At 41.4% G+C, this 22,306-nt stretch overlaps 1 protein-coding gene across 4 annotated transcripts in view; it reads right to left on the bottom strand.

Moving 5' to 3' along the window:
- Positions 1 to 22,306, bottom strand: part of ASTN2 (astrotactin 2) — a 927,905-nt gene that overhangs the window by 498,216 nt on the left and 407,383 nt on the right. For all 4 annotated transcript variants that reach the window (XM_060101146.1, XM_060101145.1, XM_060101147.1 and 1 more), the window contains one exon: positions 12,692 to 12,859. In XM_060101146.1, coding sequence (XP_059957129.1) covers positions 12,692 to 12,859 — 168 coding nt within the window. The remainder of the gene's footprint in view (positions 1 to 12,691; positions 12,860 to 22,306) is intronic.

The raw sequence follows: 22,306 nt of genomic DNA, 5'->3' as shown, positions 1-22,306 counted from the left end.
TCCTAGTGTCCAGCGTAGCCCAGACACATTCTCTCCCGTGATCTTCCTCAGATATGTGAGGCAAGGTCCACTCACAGAGCCTCTGTACTGGCTATCTCCTCTGCCTGGACTCAGCTCTCACCAGATATCCACAAAGCGTGTTTCTCCCTCACCTCCCCAACAGTGTCTACCTTGAAGAGGCTACTAAAATGTGCAACCATCCCTCTTTTCCGCATTCACAGCCTCCCTTTCCTGTAGTCTTTTTTTCAATAACACATCAACTTCTAACATAGGATACAATTTATTAATTACCACCTGTATTCTAATCATCTGTCTGTCCCATGTCCCTACCAGAATATGAGCTCCATCATGGCAGCAATTTTTATCTGTTCTTTTCATTCTGTCATTGCCTGACATCCTGCTTAAATTAGGTGCTTGATAAATACCGGTTGAATGTTAAACGAACAAATCCACGAATGAAAGAATAAATACCAAACCCAATTCTTTAACTCGGATGCCAAAGCATTAAATCAGTCTACTAGACCAGGTGTTGGCATTTTTTTTCCTTTAAAGGGCCAGATGGCAAATATATTAGGGTTCGCAAGCCACAGAGTTATGACTACTGAACTCTGCTGTTGTAGCTACAAATAGTCATAGGCAATATGTTAACTAGTGAATATGGCTGTGTTTCAATAAAACTTTATGAAAAACAGCAGTTGGCTGGTGGGCTGTAGTTTGCTGACCCCCGCACTAGACCAGGCTCTACCAGGCCAAGCAATGTGTCTGGTTTTGCTCACTGTTAAATCTTGGTTCCTAGCACATTACTCAGCACAGCATTGTCACTCATAAATATTTAAATGAAATACAATATATATGAAACATAATTTCACTCTTCACTCTTTGTCACAGCTGTCTAATTGAACTTGCTGCAATCATAGAAATGTTCTTCAATACACAGCCACTAACCACGTGTGGCTATTGAGTACTTGGAACACGGGGACTGTGGCTTAATTTACATTTTAATTTAGCCACATATGGCTATTTGCTACTATATTGGACAGTGTAGGTCTATCACAAACATGCTTTTGCTTCATGGTCAAACTCTGGTCTCTGCCCCTCCAAGAAGCCTTCCCTGACTGCTCAGGCTCATAGTAAACTGCCTTTTTTTTTAAACAGTCCTACAATACTCATTTTATTCAATTCATGTTTTGAGCACAGCTCTAATAATAGCTAACATTTGTTAAGTGTTGTGTACCAGGCATTATGCTAAGTGCTTAATATGCTTTACTTAGTTCAATCCATGTAATCATCCTCTGAGGATTGTTATGTTGGTATCATCTACCACCATTTACCACTGAGAAAAACAGAGGTTAAGAAAGGGTTGGGAACGTGTCCAAAGCTGTGCAGGTCCAAAATAAAGGGGCTGGAATTTGAATCCCAGTGCACTGGAACCCAGAGCTCAAGTTCTTGACCATTACAAGACGTTTATTAAGAGTTGAAATGTGTGGTGGTCCCAGTTTCCTGTTTGTACATTCCTTCAAGAAATCAGGAAGCATGAGTGATTCTATTTCTACATCCTCCAGAGCCAGAGTTGGACACAGCATTGGCTTTCAGTGCAGATTTTCAGTACACAGAATTTCAGAGCTGGAGAGCACTTAGAGGAATATAATGTAAGCTCCTCTTATATTAAATAGAGAAACTGAGGCCCAGAGACAAAGTGGCATGTCAAAAGTTACATCTTGAGTAAAAACTGCAGATCTAGGAGAAGCCCATGGAATTTATCTCCAAATCCAGTGTTTCTTCTTTCATCCACTCATTCCATTATTCATCATTAAACATCAGTACAATGGGATAAAGCAGGGAATAATATAGACAAAATCCTTGTCTTTTTATGGCATACAATCTCTTAGATAACAAGGAATTGAATACAGAACCACACAAATAAATGTATATTAATTAGACATTGTAGCGTAGGCTAGCGGTTAAGAGGATAAACTCTGAAGCCAGACTTCTGAAATTCCAGTCTAAAACTCTACCATTTCTTAGACGTGTGACTTTGGGAAAATCCATTAACTTACGTAATTTAGATTCCTCACGTGTAAAATGGTGATAGTAATAGGGCATTCCACTAATTCTAAGACACACAACTTTCCACATTTCAATATCCCTGAAAATAAGGACTTATGTGGTAATTATTAGTACCTTATGGTTATTAGTGGCAGCATTTTTTCCTTAATACTGCGTAAGATATTGGTACATACATCTGTTCGTGTCTTGGTTTAGTTAAAATATGACTCTATCTACCTCACAGGGTTATTGAGAGGATTAAATGAGAAAATACATGTGACTTGCTTAGAAGAGTGCTGACACAGAGTTTGTGCTATATAATGTGCATTATTATTATTATTATCATTGTATTTACTATAAAGAAAAAAGTGGAGTGCACAAATGGAGCTTAAAACATGGAGGAATAACTGAGTCTAGAAGGTCAGCAAAAATGTCCTTGAGGAAGTGACATTTAAATTGAAACAAGAAGGACAAGGATGCGTGAAGAAAGTGGCTTATACGAAGTGGGGGTGGGTAGAGGGCAGACTGCAGCCTGCAGAGTGAACACACCTGCAAAGACCTATCACACTGGCTACTGGAAATGCCTCACCCTTGACAAGTGTGGACACTTCACAACATGGTTTTGTATCCTAATAACACTCCCATCTCCAATCTATACTTTTGCCCATACTTTTGTTTATTCATAATCCATTGGTCATAAGATATTACAAATATATTTAGAAGCTTCCTGAATTTTTTTTTAAATAGTAGGACATAGAACATTTTGGGGGGGGAGACAAATGTATGTTTGTAATACATTCGTTGGCTAAAATTAAACACAGACTCTAATTTAAATGACAGTAGATTATTTTCTGGATGATAAAATCTAGTTTTAGAAGCTAAGAGCCCTCTCCCTCGTTGGTACAATTCTCCTGGATAATTACCAGAGATGCATCTCAGGTTATCTTCCTCCATGCAACTTTACAATATGAGGTTCTCACAACCTCTTTCTTTCAAGTTCAGAAGTAAAGGCTGCCTTGAACTTCCAGTGGGACTGGCATGTTCCCAATAAGAAAATGTTTTCAAAGTCTCTTTTGCAGCCCATTCTAACCTTCCCACCCTTCCCAGCACTTGAGCAGGCAGTCCTGTGGCTTGCTGTCGTGGGCTCTCTGAAATTTTATGACCTCATCTTTGACACAGATTGTTCTTTTCCAAGGATCTCAACCCTCTTCCACAACGTAACATTTTACAACACATTTAAACCAGATAAAGCCAGACTCTCAAACAGAGATTAAAAAAATGGTTTCCCTACAACTCATAAGTGCTGTCCCAGTTTCACCTCTCTGGCTCTGAATGTTTCCCTCATCCCCAACCCAATCGGGTCCTTTTATTTTTTTCCAGGTCAACTTATTCTGCAAATTCTTTGTCCAAAGGATTTATGCCTGCCTCTGAGAATTCTCAGCTAACACCTACCAGAGGGAGAATGCCAGAATGTCTCTCTCTTCTCAGTGCTAAGCAGACCCTCTCACACACTCACTCTCAATACAGTAGGCTCCTCACTCAGTCTGGGTCCAAATCCCAGCTGAGACACTTAGTAAATATATGACCCTGAGAATGTCAATCAGTTACTTTAAGACACAGCTTCTAGTATGGAAAACGGAAGCAATAATAACCACCTAGATGCGCTGTCATGAAGACCAAGAGAGTTACTAAATCAGTCTCAGCATAATACCTGGTACACAACAAGTACATAATAAACAGTAGATGCTGTTCCTGTATTCATGTACCTCTTGATATTTCACTCAAATTCTACCGTCCTTCTCTTAACTGTAAGCTATATTTGGTCACTGTCTAACACTCTCATCTGCTATAAATAAATAATGAATGCATCAAATGGATCAGTCTGATGTGATAAATGTGCTTTTATGATTAATATGCATTTCACAGAATTTAAGCAGAAAAATCTTGGTCTGTTGTTGTTTGAACGTCTTTTGTTGGAAATGGTGTTGAATAGTTTGTTTCCATTATCTTGTATGTCTGAAAAATAAGGCGTTGGGTTCATTAATTTTTTTTTTTTTTTTTTTTTTTTTGCGGTACGCGGCCTCTCACTGTTGTGGCCTCTCCCATTGCGAAGCACAGGCTCCGGACGCGCAGGCTCAGCGGCCATGGCTCACGGGCCCAGCCGCTCCGCAGCATGTGGGATCTTCCCGGACCGGGGCACGAACCAGTGTCCCCTGCATCGGCAGGCGGTCTCTCAACCACTGCGCCACCAGGGAAGCCCGGGTTCATTAATTTACAGTCAGTTCAGATGAGTTTTGTTTAATACAGCTCCCAGTAAAGTTCGGGACCAAGGAATGGTGAGGTGGAGAGCATTATGGATTCCGAGGACCGGTGCCTCGTTTTATGAAGGACTGATTTCCCCAGCTGAGGTCCACTGGGGTGACAGCATAGTTGGACATGAACTGATCCTAGCCAGATAAAGGACAGAGCTTACTCTGAGTTCAAGAAAGACTAGTGATACTGAGCTCAAGGGAGAAGGTGACTTTCAGCAGAGAATTAATTGTCCCAGATAAAAATCTTTAGCAAAAACACACTTAGCCAAAATGTCACTGTCAGCACCCTTAGGGCTACTCCTGGTCTTGACACCAGAACCCTACACCCAACCCACTACAACTGAAACTTGCTTCTCATGCATTCATTCATTCACTCATTCATTCACTCACTCATCTATTCATTCAAGAAAAGATGTATTGATGCAGGAACTGTTTCAGTACCTGATATGCAGCAATAAACAAGATGAGCAAAGGTCAACTCTGTATAAAACTTATGTTCTCATATATAAATTTCTCCTCTCTGGTCTGCCAGAAAGTTGGCTCTCTTTGGATAGATCTCAACTTATTTAACTGCACATCTCACTAAGAACCACCCAACATAAACCCTATGTTATCTACTACATTACCTAGAAACCCCCCATGCTACAATCCCCTTCAAGGCAGAGACATTCTTATGCTCTGTGAATTCTTGGTCTTTACAACTTCATGAAATCCTTGTGTCCCTTTAAACGCTAATAATACAGGGATCAGCAAATAACAGAAACAATCTATAAACAACTGGAAACATTTAGTACATTATAAGACATACATAGGACATAACTACACACATTGTATTCTCATTTCATATCCAATTGCAAATGAAAAGTGGCTGCTGAAGACATGAAAATAAATTGCATATGATGGCAAACATGACTGACATCTGTATCAATTTGAAAAGAAAATTCAATATGCTTTAAATGCCATTTACAAATTGTTTCAATCATACTTATGTTCTAAGTTAGTAGTGCTTAAAAGGTCATAGAAACATGAATTTTAAGCTGGAAAATATCTTAGGAATTATTCAGGGTTATAATTTGTATCTTGCCACTAATTGACTGAGTGACACCAGGCAACTTGCTTAGCCTCCGTGACCCTCGATGGATCAGTCTAGATGATCGCTAGGGACATTTCTAGCATTAAAATTATGTTTCCACTAATCTCCTTGTTGAAAAGAAGGAATATAAAGTTCACAATATGTGACATAGCCAAGGTCAAATGACAAATCGGTGGCAAAGCTGGCACTAGGATTGAGAGCCTATGACTTTTTTCATTGCACACATTTAAAAGTCACACAAGGACTAAATGAAAAGCCAGCAGATGGAAACATCCAGGTTACTGCAAGTTTCTTCATTAGGTGGTCAAGTCTTAGAGGCCAGAGGCTGTATCTTACTTTCTTCTCACATAATCTAACACAGCTGTGCATTGCTGAACTAAAGGTATTTCATAAAATAGTTATTAAATTAATTGAAATGTTTATTAAATTAATGAAGTGAAGACACTATGGACTAAATAACTGATTATAAAATAGCAGTAGACACTATGTTTTGAGTTTCCACCATAAATTAGATACTGTACCAAGTGCATTTTAAATGTGATTTTTCATCTTCTTCTCACAACAACTGTGCAAAATGGGAATTATTTGCCTCTTTTTGTATATATAAAAATGAGGCTTGGATATGTTAAATGACCTGCCAAAGTCAGTAAACAGAAAGGCAAGCATTTGAACCCAGTTCTGTAGGATTCCACAGGATATTCCAATTCTACTCTGGTTCACTAAAGGCTTGAATGAATAAATGAATAGGTGAAAGAATTAGTGACTAAATGAGTTAGTGTTCTGCAGTTACCTGCCTCATGTGGTTTGGGGCCATACTGTCAATGATTTTGTAAACAGAATTTAACATGATACCACCCATTTGCAGAAATTTAATAAAGCTGTTTCACACTAAGATTCACCCATGATGACACTTTTTAAATTACTTTTACTGAGGTAACTGGTTTGTAACACTATACATTTCATGTGTACATTGTATTTCTACTTCTGTACACACTACAACATGCTCACCACCAAAAATTTAGTTTCCACCCATCACCATAGAGTTGATCGTCTTTACCCATGGCACTCTCCCCATTTTTTTTTTTTTTTTTTTTTTTGCAGTACGCGGGCCTCTCACTGTTGTGGCCTCTCCCATTGCGGAGCACAGGCTCCGGACACGCAGGCTCAGCGGCCATGGCTCACGGGCCCAGCGGCTCCGCGGCATGTGGTATCTTCCCGGACCGGGGTACGAACCCGCGTCCCCTGCATCGGCAGGCAGTCTCTCCCACCACTGCGCCACCAGGGAAGCCCACTCTCCCCATCCTTAAGGTCAAGGCCTGATCATTTGGACCATGTGTGGTGCTGCATTTGATCGGACCATAGCATGTAGTCCTTGAATGTTCACTTCCTGTCTTCAGAAAGCTGAAGAGTAATGGTAGTTTATTCTGGAAGGGAGCATAATGCCGCCCTCCGGCAACATTTTCAAGCCTTCTCTGAGCCATCACTGAGACTCCTCTTTGCCTTGGTCCTTGATTAGTTTGTTCTCATCCCATCCACTGTTATGATGGTAAATGTTTAATGATTGACTTTCCAAAGAAAATAAGCCATGATTTGTAACATTTACCAATTTTGTTGGGTATAATAAATACCCTCATCACAGCCAATTTCCAAGCTACCTGCATGACAGAACTGAACAAAGAGCTGGGATGAGATGGTAACAATCGACTCTCATGAGTTCACAGAAAATAATAAAAGGAGGAAGAAAGGGAGGGAGAGAGAAAGGAAGGAAATTTCCCTCCCTAGGCTCCTTGAAAAGATCGGATTCACCAACTTTCAGTTTCTTCCTCTATATCTGCCTATATATAAACTTGGATTTGAACTCCATACAAGCCAGCTCCAGCACACTCTGGAATCAATTCCATAATCGGCCCTGCAGGTGGTACTAATTATTGAAATCCCTGGAAAAACACACCTGAGCTGGGCTATGACACAGAGTCAGGAAAACTTGACCAGGCTCCTTCACACATCACGGCAATTATATATTCTTCAGCAACACTATCTCCCCAATTTCCTTCTCCTATCTGGTCAGTTGGGAAGAATGATCCTTCTTGCTGACACATCCAATAAAGCATTAAGGCATGATGATCAGTACTTGGACTCCATGACTTGGTTCAGCCATATAGATCCCACCAACAGAAGGAAGGGCTCGTTTAAGGAAAGCTAAGCCACTCTTGTCAGATCTAAGACCTGAATATGTACAGGGCTTGGGGGTTTAGTTTTTCCATGACTTCCCCAAATTCTAATTCTTGGTGGAAGGTTGAGGAGAGAACACCCAGCTATTCCCTTGGGCAGTTAGATGTTCCCCAAAACAACTGGATAGACAGAAGGCAAGTTTCCCTTTTTCAGTGGTCGATGTAGCCTTACTAAAATCCCTGGTGCTTCTCAGAATCTTCAGATCCTCATCTTTCTGTGAGCTCTCTTCACCCCACCTTTCCAACCTTATCTCCTTCCACTCCCCTAGTTCTCTTCCTCTACCTCATGTGTAGCACATTCTCCAGAGGCCAGCCCAGCTATGCTGCTCGCTGGTTCTGGGAATCACTCTAGACTTACTTCCTCTCTTTCTCCATCATCAAGATTCCTCTCCTCAAGCACCTTTTATTCATACTCCCCACTGATTCTACAAGGCTCAGCTAAAAGGTCATCTTTTCCATGATGGATCTCCTGAAATTCCCATCTAGAATACATTTCTCCCTTTTCTCCAGGCATGAGGTATGCTATAAATGCCTGTTCTTGATTTATTCTACATTGTGTCTTTTATAATAGCTGTAGAGGAGTGTATTATTTTTATCCCTGCAAAAATGTGAAATCCACGGAGGCAGGAACATTGTCCAGTTTGTCTGTGATTTCCCATGGCACTTAACACACAAGACAATGCATTTGTGGAATTAAGAAAATCTTGCTTGAACGGATTTAACAAACTGAAATACATTTTACGTAGTGGGTCTGAGTCAAGCTCCATGAAAATATATTCAGGGAACTTAGGTTCCTATTTCCACTCCTTATCTGTAGATCACCCCATCCATTTGTGTCTTGTGATTTGTAAGAGCAAGGCGCTCTGCTGAAGGATAAATAAGATACAGTAGTAAGCTTGAAGGAGCTTACATATTAGCGTTGTAGTTTCCAAATAATAACTCATGTTTTAATCAAATTTTTAGTCAATAGAAAACTCTGGTGATACTGTAGAAGTCATCCATTCTACAGAGAGGGAATGAGAGGTCATTAAGTAAATAGAATTTTGGAAAGTAGATAATTAAAGGATAGAAGAAATTTCAGGTAGAGGGAAGAGCCTGAACTCTAGGCAGAAGGTAGAACTCTGCCTAGGGTGTTTGCGGGGTGGGAGTATTGTGAATGGGAGCAGAGAGGAGAATGCAAAGGGCAATGTTCTTGGGAATGTATGTAGCTGAATGGGAGGGTGAGACTCTCTAGCTGGTCTGGCTACTGGACAGCTCTTGGTGACCCAATTTCTCTAGTGCTGGAAAATATTTAATCTGAGTTTATATGTAAGTGGATATGGAGGAAGAAGCTTAAAATTGGTGAATAAAATGTTTTCAAGGAGCATGGGAAGGGAAATTTCCTTCCTTCCTCCCTCCTTCCCCCTTTCATTTTTTATTTTGTGAATGAATTATATGTCAGTATAATGATACGTTTTAAAGATACACAGATGAGCAAGACACATGCTTTGCATCCCCCTCTCCAGCCCCTAGCAAAGCTTCCAGTCTGGTGATAGATCCAGACAAGGAAAGAACAATGACTGCCCAGGGACAAGGACTGTAACACAGGGAGGCACGGAGGCTATGAGAGCAGAGAGCAGGACCCCTTAACTTGGTTAGGGCTGGGGGTGGTGAGTCATGAATGCCTGAGAGGAAGGATGCTTGGGCTTCATGAAAGGGAAATAAAAAGAGTCCCTGGTCTCCAAGTAAAAGGAGGGGAAAGACATTTCAAGGGGGAGGTAAACAGCCCATGAAAGGGATGCAGGCATGAAAAGGCATGGTGCCTTCAGGGAAGTGCAGGTATCAGTGTACCTAGAGCCCATGGTATGTGACAAACAGAGGCAGAAGATAAAGTGATAAAAGTAAGCATGATTTTGTCAAGATAAATAATGACTGAACAAATATGGCGACTGGGCCTCTTGCTGTTCGTTTAGAACATGGAGGACCATTTGGGAAGAAGAGTTTAGAACCTTGCTGTACCGAGGGTAGTACTTGGGTCAGAAATATCAGCAAGAGCTGACAGCCTTTAAGGGAAGTAGAATCTTAGGCCTCACTCTAGACCTACTGAGGGCTTGAGAAGCACTGGTTAGGAGCACAGGATCCTAGGTTTGAATCCTGGCTCCGCCACCTGTGTGTGTGACTTTGTTCCTTTTATCTTTCTTCTCTGGGTATCAGTATCATCAGTGATAAAGTTGAGGAGGCCAACCCAGTGGATTCTAGCAACACCTTCAACTCTAAGGGGCTGAGTGCGTACGTATGCGTGTGTGTGTGTGTGTGCGTGTGTCTGTGTGTGTGTGTTGGGGGTAAGGGGATACTGCTCAGGGTGTCAGCGCCTTAAAGTCTAAATGTTTTAATTAAGAGAAAGAAGATTCAGCTGTCTGGTCCGATGGTACACTAGCATTGCATCACGTTTTCTGAATAGCTTCCCCAGTAGGCCTATGTAAAGGCTGGAAAAATGTGTCTGAATAGAGGCTCCCAACTAAAGGATAAGAAGGGAATGATGGTTAGAAAGCCTAATCCCTGCCTGATTCTGCAGAGACACAGGGGTTAGCCTGGAGAATCCCTCTCCTTACTCCCGAATTGCTGCCCCATGGAGAAGCGGAAGAGAATTTGGGTAGAGAAAGCAAACCCTTGACCTGGGCCACTGAGTCTCCTCAGCTCTACAGAGGCTTCCTCACGGCATCAGTACAGTGAGATTTTCAGGCAAGATGGCCAGAATCTTGTTAATGGAGAGGCAGGTGAAATTGCGGAGAAAAATATACCAGTATGAGTTGTCGGGGAGAGCACAGGACGGGGAGAAGGGGAACTGGGGTTCTAATACCAGCTTCGTTTCTCACTTGCTTTGTGATCTTGGTAAGCTTTTCTCCTCTCTAACTCCTACTTCCCTGTTTGTGGACATTAATAACTATTGGGCAGCAACTATGAGTAAGATGCTGTCCATTTACTAAGCAATAACTGTAGATAAGATGGTGCCTTTTGGGTTAATAGTATCCATATATTGTTGACTCACAAATTTCTATCTCCAGCTGAGATCTCTTCTTTGAATAAGACTTTTGGATTCCAATGCCTATTGTTCATCGCTACCTGATGTTTAGGAGTCATCTTGAACTAATATCCGAAACAGCAGTCTTGATCCCCTTCACCTCAGCCCTGACCTCCCTACAGCAGCTTCTGACTCAATAAATGATAAGTCCGTCATGTCACTGTTCAGACTGAATGATTTGGAATCATCTTTGACTCCTCTTTATTTCTCATCTTCCATATCCAATAACAAGTTCTGTCAAGTCTATACTCTAAATATATCCAGAATTTGATCATTTATCACCATCTTCTCCCCCAATCCCTGTGTTCCCAGCCACTACCAACTCCTGTCTACACGGGAAAAACAGTGCCCTTGAACGCCCTCTAAGTTGATTTGTCACACAGCAGTCAGAGTGGTCCTGTTAAAATGTAGGTCGGATCATGTTGCTCCTTTGCTCAGAATCCTCCAATGACTTCTCATCTCACTCAGGGTAACATCCAAAGTCCTTTTCCTATATAAGGCCTTCCAACCTCCCCCCATCACCACCCCCTTCCCAAGGTTCTTTTCTAGTTTACATCCTAACTTCTCTCTCTCTCCCCTCCAACCATACTGGTCTTCCTGCTAGTGCTGAATGAATGGGATCTTCCTGTGCTCCTGCTGCAGAGGCTGGCGCTTGCTATTCCCTCTGCCTAGAATGCTTTCCCCCCAGATGTTAGCATGGCTTCCACCGCCTCCATCTTAAAGTGCCGGCTCAAATGTTACCACCTTGGAGAAGCCTTCCCTGACCACCCTTTCTGTAATAACAACTCCACCCCTACTCCCAACTCAGCATCCCTTACGCTTCGTGCTCTCCCCCCAGCATTTATCATCCCCTGACACAGTATATCCACATTTACCTGTTTGTCTATTGCAGCACTGTCCCACAGAACTTTCTGCAATGATGGTAATGTCCCGAGTCCTCCAAGAGGTAGCCACTGGACACATTAGCTATGGAGCACTTGAAATGTGGCTAATTTGGCTGAGGACATGTTTACTTTTATTTAATTTTAATTTTATTAACTTAAATTTAAACAGCCACAGGTGGCTAGTGGCTATCTTCTCAGGCAGTGCAAATTTAATGCCTCTGTAGAATATAAACTTAATTAGGACAGAGATTTTGCCTTTTTTGTTCACTGCTATGTCACCAATGCCTAGAAAAGTGCCCGGCTACTCAATAAATATCTGCCAGATGAATGAATAACTGAGTATACCAGGAGATTTCCATACATTATCTCATTTAATCCTAACAACAGGCTTGTGAGTTAGATGCTACTTTCATTCTCTAGTACTCAGAGAAAGTATCTTGCTAAAGAATGCCCAGCTAGTTTGTACCCTATAGCCAACATCTCCCCATTTAAGGTGAAAAAGTTCTGGGGATCTAATGTACAAAATGGTGAACAGTTAACCATATGGTATTATATGTGGAAAACTCCTAAGAGAGTAGATCCTAAATGCTATCACCACGTACACAAAAAAAGTAAAGTGATGGAAGTGTTAATGAACCTTATTGCTGTAATCATTTATATGTGTATTAAATCATCACATTGTACACCTTAAACTTATATGATGTTATATGTCAATTATATTTCAATAAAGATGAAAAAAATGATAAAGAATACCCAGCTAGTAAAAGGTACTGATAGATAGGATCTAAGCTCAGGAATGTCTGGTGACATTCAGACACTTTGCTTTGCTGAAATTGGACTAGATGTTCTCTGGGGTCCTTTCTGAGATGCTGTGATTTTATAAGAATTTGCTTTGTTGTCAGGCAATGGCAGTACATAGTTTAACCACCAGTGGGATTGATGGACCTTTACATAAAGCCCCTTGTCAATCACTCAGAAGCCATGACTCTTCAGGCAGAAGGAGTACAACCATCTTCCAGCCGACACCTTCTCTCCCTCTATCCCCAGCCCTGCTCATGGCTCACCAGTTTCTGGGTCGCAGAGCTGCTCACAGGCATCCGTGGTCCTCTGTCCGCAGAGGTCCCTCACCCATGGGGAGGTGGCGTTGATCTGGTAATACAGGGACAGCTTGGCCGGGTTTAACCAGTCGGAGATGTCCAGGTAGCTCCCTTCACTCACCACAAAGCTGCTCCCTGTGGAGAAACAGAGAGAGAACTACTTTCTCCATGATTTTAGGGTACAGGTGTCTTGCCACTGATGCTGCAGGGCAGGAACAGAGACAGGTGCATACAAGCCATTCGCCCCGCGACCCCAGGTCCTCTGTTCTCGCTTAGCTACACACATTCACAGAGCATTTATAATGTGCCAGTCATGGTGTCAGCAGCCAATGGAGACAGGCAAGTCAGACATGAGAGGCAGTTCAGCCTAGTGCTTAAGAGTCAGGCCCTTAGGACTGAGAGAGACTTGGGTTCAAATCCTGGATCCACCTTTACCGGCCATGGACTTTGGACAAGTCACTCAATGCCTCTGGGCCTTGGCTACCTCATCTGTAAATAAGAATAGTAACGGATCCCACCTCATTGTTGTGAAAATGAAATAAATTAATGTAGATAAAGTGCTTAGCCAGTGCCTCATTTGCCCTAGTAAAGAATGATTAAATATTCAAATTTAAAATATAAAAAAAGCTTTTGTTTCTGTCACCCAGGCATCCCCCTTGGAACAGGGGTCACTAATACCCCACAGGGGGAAGGCAGATTATATCCCTTGGAAGCACTGGCTGACTATAAGGGAAATAGCATCCTGGCCCCCTGGCCTAGGTTGTGTTTTGTTTTGTTTTATTGTATGAGAGATAGAGAAAGAGAGGGTAAGAAAGAAAGAGAGAGAGAGAGAGAGAGAGAGAGAGAGAGAGAGATGGATTCAAAGAAATCTGTAGCATCTCTAAAAGAAAAGCAGCACTCATACAATGGAAGATGCCTTAATGTTGGGATATAATAAGGAAAGATGGAGTTTGGGGTGAACTGGGTACTACAGGCTCTATCAAAATGAAGCAGCTGGGGCTTCCCTGGTGGCGCAGTGGTTGAGAGTCCGCCTGCCGATGCAGGGGACACGGGTTCGTGCCCCGGTCTGGGAGGATCCCACATGCCGCGGAGCGGCTGGGCCCGTGAGCCATGGCCGCTGAGCCTGCGCACCGCAAAAAAAAAAAAAAAAAAAAAAAAAAAAAAAAATGAAGCAGCTGCAACTCAGCTCTAGCCAGCTCTAGCCAGCTCTTGCCAAATGGGTCTAAAGGTAAGTGGTGCAAGGACTTCAGGTTTTCATCAGGAGAGGCTGAAAATTGAGATTTTTATTGTAATCAACCAATTTGGAAATGATGGTTTAAATTTGTTCTTGAAAGCGTGTGAAGGCCAAACAAAAGACCCCCCCCACACACACATACACACTTACACAGCCATATATGGGTTACATACATATATACACATACATATATTACATATATTCTTTGGGGTCAAGGAGCAGAAGCCCATTCAGGGTGGCTGCATATTGGGTGTAAATGGTGAGTGCATATATGTAGCAACAGAGTGAAGGTAGACTTTCACAGAGGGAAATGGGGGAAAAAAGAGTTCACATAGGACCAGGTTTCACAAAGCTGGACTTGGAGAGTGGTTCTAGATTTATGGCAGATCTAGAGACCTCAGCAGAAGGAGATCTTAAATTGTTTCAAAATTAGCATGACTTGGCTTCTCTCCCTACATCTGCTTCTCTCTACCTCACTATCAAGCAACAAAATCTTTCCATGTATGCAATTTAAATTTTCCAAAGAGGGACTCAATTAATAGACATCCTGTGTGTTTGGCAGCAACCTCTTTGTCAGGTCCCATCAGACCCTGCTGGCTAACCAATGGTTGGGTTCGTCTTGCCTCTGGTACCCAGCTGTGGCCCAATGGGCAATGGTCAGAGAGGCAGGGCCACATCAAACCCTACCTGGCTGCCCTGAGGATCGAAGATTCCCTGGAAAGGATATGGGCATGGCAGGCAATGTTATCTTCTCTAAGTCATACACATGTTATGATTTATATCATCATATAGAATGAGTTCCTAAATAAAAGCACAGTGGACAATATGGTTTTGGTGAGGATGAGAGAGGACTCTATGTGAAAAGCATTGGGAGTAGATAGCATCTGGCTGGGAGAAAAGGAAATGACCACATTTGAAGTTAGCCTTAAAATCCTTGGCAGCTAAAGCAAAAAAAGAAGAAGTCTGTTGGATTCCATATTTTAAATTTCTGGCAAGGGGAGGTATGCAAATCGATCTCCAAAGCCATATTTTCCCCTCTGGAACTAAGCCCGAGCAGAAACATGTCACATGGGTCCTCGTGCAAGGCACTGAACGTCAGTATCAACTACAGATTTTTCTTTTAAAAAGCACAGTCATGCTGTTTAAGTGGATAATTCTTGTATTTATTCTCACTAAAGACTGAGGGATGGATATTGAATTATGTCCCAGGGCTGAGTTTGGCTAATCCCACTACTTTAGGAAAGCTACACAGCACAGGGATAAAGAGAATAGAGTCAGCAAGATATGTATTCAGATCTTCACTCCGTTACCCACCAGCTCTGTAAACTTGGACAAGAAAACAAATCCTCAGTTATATCCTATGAAAGCTGTGAATACCGATTTCCCCTTCACAGGGTTCAAAAAAGATAAAGATTTAATGAGACAATGCATTTGTCTTAGGTCAGTTTCACCAGAAATCAGACTTAATGGCAGAGACTGGCATGCAGGAGGTTTTTGGGGGTGTTCTCTTGGGAGGGCATGAGCAAAGTGGGATTGGGCAGAGGGAGAAGGTAGCTCGCCATGCCGTTTTAGCAAAGCCCTCAGCTGATCCCACGGGAAGCCCTGGAACTGAGATGGTCCTTCTGAGTTGTTCCAAGTCAAGATAAGGGTGTCAGGTCTTCACATCCCCACATAGCCAGTCATAGGCTGTAAGACATCCCTGGGGAAGGGACATAAACTTGGATGAAGTTGTCCCTTTTAATGGAGGGCATTTCTCCAAGGAAGACTGAGAGAGAGTGGTCAACCGTCAACATTCCAGGTGGCTGGGGGAATGAGTGCCCCTGTTCTAATGAGAGATTTGGAAGCAGCATTACAACATCCACTATAGTACGTGAAGTCCCTGGCACATGGGGGAATCTCAACTTGCTGGAGCTATTTTGATTACTATTTGGATTGCTTATGAGCTTGGAAGCTCTGAATGCAATACTGGTTAACAGATCTTTTCAAACATGAGAAATATGATTCTCACTGGAAGTGACTCACTCAAGAGCAGGTTATCCTCAGCTTCTTTAAAAAGATACTACGCCTAGGTATACTGTCGGTTTAATGACACAAGGAAGTTACTATCCTTTGAACGCACCCTCTGGTCCAGATCCTGGGATGAATGCTCACTTAATCCTTACAAGAGCCTTGCAGCATAGGTATGTCCCTGCTTTTACAGAAGGACAACATGAAGTTCAGAGAGATGTTGACTTTGTCAAACTAGCCCAACTAGTAAGTGGCCAAAGGGGAAACTGAACCCAGGTTTTTCAGCATTCAAAGCTGGGACCTGCCCATTATTCCAGACTGTCTTAAGAATTGGAGCTTTGGTTGGGTATCAGGCAGAGGTGCCTTCCTTGGTCTTTCTGCTCCTCCTCTGGGAGTCTGTGCATCCCCCTTCAGTGTGTTCCTAGAGTGTTGAAGGGCTTTTGCTTTCTCTAATAGGTTGTGATCTCCTGCAGGGAAGAAGTCATGATTCGTTCATTACTCTGTTTCAATCCAGCTCTCAGTAAAAAGGCTTTGCACATATTAGGAGTTGGTGACTATCTGCTGAATGAAATAATGAAATCAAAATTCCATGCTTGATAAAAGGAGCCTGAATTTTAACTCAGGCAAGATGGTTCTTTGGGAAGTGAGGCCACCATCTTCTTAGTCTGCTGGATTTCTGAATAAAGTCACTATTCCTCATCTCAGCAACTCATTTCTTGATTTATTGGCCTGTAGTGTGGTGAGCAGCATGAGCTTGGACTCTTAACAATTCTGGGGCAGCCAGCCAGGAGCCTTGCTACTTGTGGCCAGCCAGCCCTGGTTGGGGAATTTTGGGGTAAGGCCCTAGCAGCTGCCGGGACAGCTTGTCCTGAGGATCTTTCCCTTCAAAACTCCCCAAAGTAGAACCGGCTTCCCCAGAGCTTGACAGTTGGAGCAACAAATCGACATTTGAGAGCCAACAAGCTCCATACAGTAGGGATCAACTCCCAGAGGTGATGTTATTATCAGTGTCAAAGGGCAGGAACTCATTAGTAAGTCTTTTGCATTGTCATCAGAATAAAGGTACAACTGCTTCACAACAGACATGCCGTGTGGATGAAAGGCTCTTGGTGCTGCAGCCAGGAGTCAGTGCTGTGCCTCTGACGGGGGAGAGCCAAGTTCACGACACTGGTCCACAAGAGACCTCCCAGCTCCACATAATATCAAACGGCGAAAATCTCCCAGAGATCTCCATCTCAACACCAGCACCCAGCTTCACTCAACGACCAGCAAGCTACAGTGATGGACACCCTATGCCAAATAACTAGCAAGACAGGAACACAACCGCACCCATTAGCAGAGAGGCTGCCTAAAATCATAATAAGGCCACAGACACCCCAAAACACACTACTAGATGTGGACCTGCCCACCAGAAAGACAAGGTCCAGCCTCATCCACCAGAACACAGGCACTAGTCCCCTCCACCAGGAAGCCTACACAACCCACTGAACCAACTTTAGCCACTGGGGACAGACACCAAAAACAACGGGAACTACGAACCTGCAGCCTGCAAAAAGGAGACCCCAAAAACAGTAAGATAAGCAAAATGAGAAGACAAAAAAACACACAGCAGATGAAGGAGCAAGATAAAAACACACCAGACCTAACAAATGAAGAGGAAATAGGCAGTCTACCTGAAAAATAATTCAGAATAATGATAGTAAAGATGATCCAAAATCTTGGAAATAGAATAGACAAAATGTAAGAAACATTTAACAAGGACCTAGAAGAACTAAAGAGGAAGCAAGCAACGATGAACAACATGATAAATGAAATTAAAAATACTCTAGAATGGATCAATAGCAGAATAACTGAGGCAGAAGAATGGAAAAGTGAACTGGAAGATAAAATAGTAGAAATAACTACTACAGAGCAGAATAAAGAAAAAACAATGAAAAGAACTGAGGACAGTTGCAGAGACCTTTGGGACAACATTAAACACACCAACATTAGAATTATAGGGGTCCCAGAAGAAGAAGAGAAAAAGAAAGGGACTGAGAAAATATTTCAAGAGATTATAGTTGAAAACTTCCCTAATATGGGAAAGGAAAGAGTTAATCAAGTCCAGGAAGCACAGAGAGTCTCATACAGGATAAATCCAAGCAGAAACATGCCAATCACATAATAATCAAACTGTCAAAAATTAAATACAAAGAAAACATATTAAAAGCAGCAAGGGAAAAAGAATAACACACAAGGGAATCCCCATAAGGTTAACAGGTGATCTTTCAGCAGAAACTCTGCAAGCCAGAAGGGAGTGGCAGGACATATTTAAAGTGATGAAGGAGAAAAACCTACAACCAAGATTAACCAGCAAGGATCTCATTCAGATTTGATGGAGAAATTAAATCCTTACAGACAAGCAAAAGCTGAGAGAGTTCAGCACCACCAAACCAGCTTTACAACAAATGCTAAAGGAACTTCTCTAGGGAAGAAACACAACAGAAGGAAAAGACCTACAATAACAAACACAAAACAATTAAGAAAATGGGAATAGGAACATACATATCAATAATTACCTTAAATGTAAATAGATGAAATGCTCCCACAAAAAGACACAGACTGGCTGAATGGATACAAAAACAAGACCCATATATATGCTGTCTACAAGAGACCCACTTCAGACCTGGGGACACATACAGACTGAAAGTGAGGGGATGGAAAATGATATTCCATACAAATGGAAATCAAAAGAAAGCTGGAGTAGCAATTCTCATATCAGACAAAATAGACTTTAAAATAATAACTATTACAAGAGACAAAGAAGGACACTACATAATGATCAAGGGATCAATCCAAGAAGAAGATATAACAATTGTAAATATTTATGCACCCAACATAGGAGCACCTCAATACAAAAGGCAAATATCAACAGACATAAAAGGGGAAATTGACAGTAACACATTCATAGTAGGGGACTTTAACAACCCACTTTCACCAATGGACAGATCTTCCAAAATGAAATAAATAAGGAAACACAAGCTTTAAATGATATATTAAACAAGGTGGACTTAATTGATATTTATAGGACATTCTATCCAAAAACAACAGAGTACAAATTTTTCTCAAGTGCTCATGGAACATTCTCCAAGATAGATCATATCTTGGGTCACAAATCAAGCCTTCGTAAATTTAAGAAAGTTGAAATTGTATCAAGTATCTTTTCCGACAACAATGCTATGAGACTAGATATCAATTACAGGAAAAACCCTGTAAAAAATACAAACACATGGAGGCTAAACAATACACCACTTAATAACGAAGTGATCACTGAAAAATCAAAAAGGAAATCAAAAAACACCTAGAAACAAATGACAATGGAGACACGACGACCCAAAACCTATGGGATGCAGCAAAAGCAGTTCTAAGAGGGAAGTTTATAGCAATAGAATCCTACCTTAAGAAACAGGAAATGTCTCAAATAAACAACCTAACCTTGCACCTAAAGCAATTAGAGAAAGAAGAACAAAAAAACCCCAAAGTTAGCAGAAGGAAAGAAATCATAAAAATCAGATCCAAAATAAATGAAAAAGAAATGAAGGAAACAATAGCAATGATCAATAAAACTAAAAGCTGGTTCTTTGAGAAGATAAACAAAATTGATAAACCATTAGCCAGACTCATCAAGAAAAAAAGGGAGAAGACTCAAATCAATAGAATTAGAAATGAAAAAGGAGAAGTAACAACTGACACTGCAGAAATACAAAAGATCATGAGAGATTACTACAAGCAATTCTACACCAATAAAATGGACAACCTGGAAGAAATGGACAAATTCTTAGAAATGCACAACCTGCCGAGACTGAACCAGGAATAAATAGAAAATATGACAGCTTTTGCTTGTCTGTAAACGTTTTAATTTCTCCATCAAATCTGAATGAGATCCTTGCTGGGTAGAGTAATCTTGGTTGCAGGTTTTTCTCCTTCATCACTTTAATTATGTCCTGCCACTCCCTTCTGGCTTGTAGAGTTTCTGCTGAAGAATCAACATTGTGAAAATGACTCTACTCCCCAAAGCAATCTACAGATTCAATGCAATCCCTATCAAACTACCACTGGCATTTTTCACAGAACTAGAACCAAAGAATTTCAAAATTTGTATGGAAACACAAAAGATCCCAAATAGCCAATGCAATCTGGAGAACGAAAAATGGAACTGGAAGAATCAGGCTCCCTGACTTCAGACTATACTAAAGCTACAGTAATCAAGACAGTATGGTACTGGCACAAAAACAGAAATATAAATCAATGGAACAGAATAGAAAGCCCAGAGATAAACCCACGCACATATGGTCACCTTATCTTTGATAAAGGAGGCAAGAATATACAGTGGAGAAAAGACAGCCTCTTCAATAAGTGGTGCTGGGAAAACTGGACAGGTACATGTAAAAGTATGAGATTAGAACACTCCCTAACACCATACACAAAAATAAGCTCAAAATGGATTAAAGATCTAAATGTAAGGCTAGAAACTATCAAACTCTTAGAGGAAAACATAGGCAGAACACTCTATGACATAAATCACAGCAAGATCCTTTTTGACCCACCTCCTAAAGAAATGGAAATAAAAACAAAACTAAACAAATGGGACCTAATGAAACTTCAAAGCTTTTGCACAGCAAAGGAAACCATAAAGAAGACCAAAAGACAGCCCTCAGAATGGGAGAAAATATTTGCAAATGAAGCAACTGACAAAGGATTCATCTCCAAAATTTATAAGCAGCTCATGCAGCTCTATAACAAAAAAACAAACAACCCAATCCAAAAATGGGCAGAAGACCTAAATAGACATTTTTCCAAAGAAGATATACAGATTGCCAACAAACACATGAAAGAATGCTCAACATCATTAATCATTGGAGAAATGCAAATCAAAACTACAATGAGATATCATCTCACACCGGTCAGAATGGCCATCATCAAAAAATCTAGAAACAATAAATGCTGGAGAGGGTGTGGAGATAAGGGAACCCTCTTGAACTGCTGGTGGGAATGTAAATTGATACAGCCACTATGGAAAACAGTATGGAGGTTCCTTAAAAAACTAAAAATAGAACTACCATATGACCCAGCAATCCCACTACTGGGCATATACCCTGAGAAAACTGTAATTCAAAAAGAGTCATGTACCAAAATGTTCATTGCAGCTCTATTTTTAATAGCCAGGAGATGGAAGCAACCTAAGCGTCCATCATCGGATGAATGGATAAAGAAGATGTGGCACATATATACAATGGCATATTACTCAGCCATAAAAAGAAACTAAATTGAGTTATTTGTAGTGAGGTGGATGGACCTAGAGTCTGTCATACAGAATGAAGTAAGTCAGAAAGAGGAAAACAAATACCGTATGCTAACACATATATATGGAATCTAAGGGGAAAAAAAGGGGTTATGAAGAGCCTAGGGGTAAGATGGGAATAAAGACACAGACCTACTAGAGAATGGACTTGAGGATATGGGGAGTGGGAAGGGTAAGCTGTGACAAAGTGAGAGAGTGGCATGGACATATATACGCTACCAAACGTAAAATAGATAGCTAGTGGGAAGCAGCCGCATGGCACAGGGAGATCAGCTCAGTGCTTTGTGACCACCTAGAGGGGTGGGATGGTGAGGGTGGGAGGGAGGGAGATGCAAGAGGGAAGAGATATGGGAACGTATGTATATGTATAACCTATTCACTTTGTCATAAAGCAGAAACTAACGCACCATTGTAAAGCAATTATACTCCAATAAAGATGTTAAAAAAAAAAAATCCATGCTTGACTAGAGGAAAGTTCAGCTTACTTTATCATGGAATTGAGAAGTAGAAATGCTTCCTCATTGATCCCAAAGTTTAGTTTTTTTCAGCCTGTGGGAGCCAGAACACAAGACTAGCTCTTCAGTGTCTCCCTAGTTCCAAAGCAAAACTTGAACTTTGCTATCGTGGCTCCTGAGCTCTTGTTCACCCCATGGGCTTGTGATGTGGATGATTAGAGATGCCAGAGGGACTCAGTGTGAAGGGGCAAAGGTGTGTGGCAGGGAGTTGCCACATCAGAGAGTGAAAGGAAGTAACTGCAAAATCTAATCAAGGGCTAATAATCTATATGTTTATTTAGCCAACAGTTATTGCACTGCTCCTTGAGTAAGAAATAGACATAAAGATTGAAAAACAGACTGACTCCATCAAGAAATTTGTAGAATAACAAGGGAGATCAAACGTATGCACAGGTAGATATAATACATCCTAGAGTGTTGTAAGAACTGCCTGAAAGGGATGGGCATTAACTGGATATAAGCGGAAGGAAAAAGGGGGATTGGAG

The sequence above is a fragment of the Mesoplodon densirostris genome, chromosome 6 (assembly GCF_025265405.1).
Source record: "Mesoplodon densirostris isolate mMesDen1 chromosome 6, mMesDen1 primary haplotype, whole genome shotgun sequence".
NCBI classification, from domain to species: Eukaryota; Metazoa; Chordata; class Mammalia; order Artiodactyla; family Ziphiidae; genus Mesoplodon; species Mesoplodon densirostris.
The sequence above is the reverse complement of the archived record's forward strand: the minus strand, read 5'-3'. Positions and strand labels throughout refer to the sequence as shown.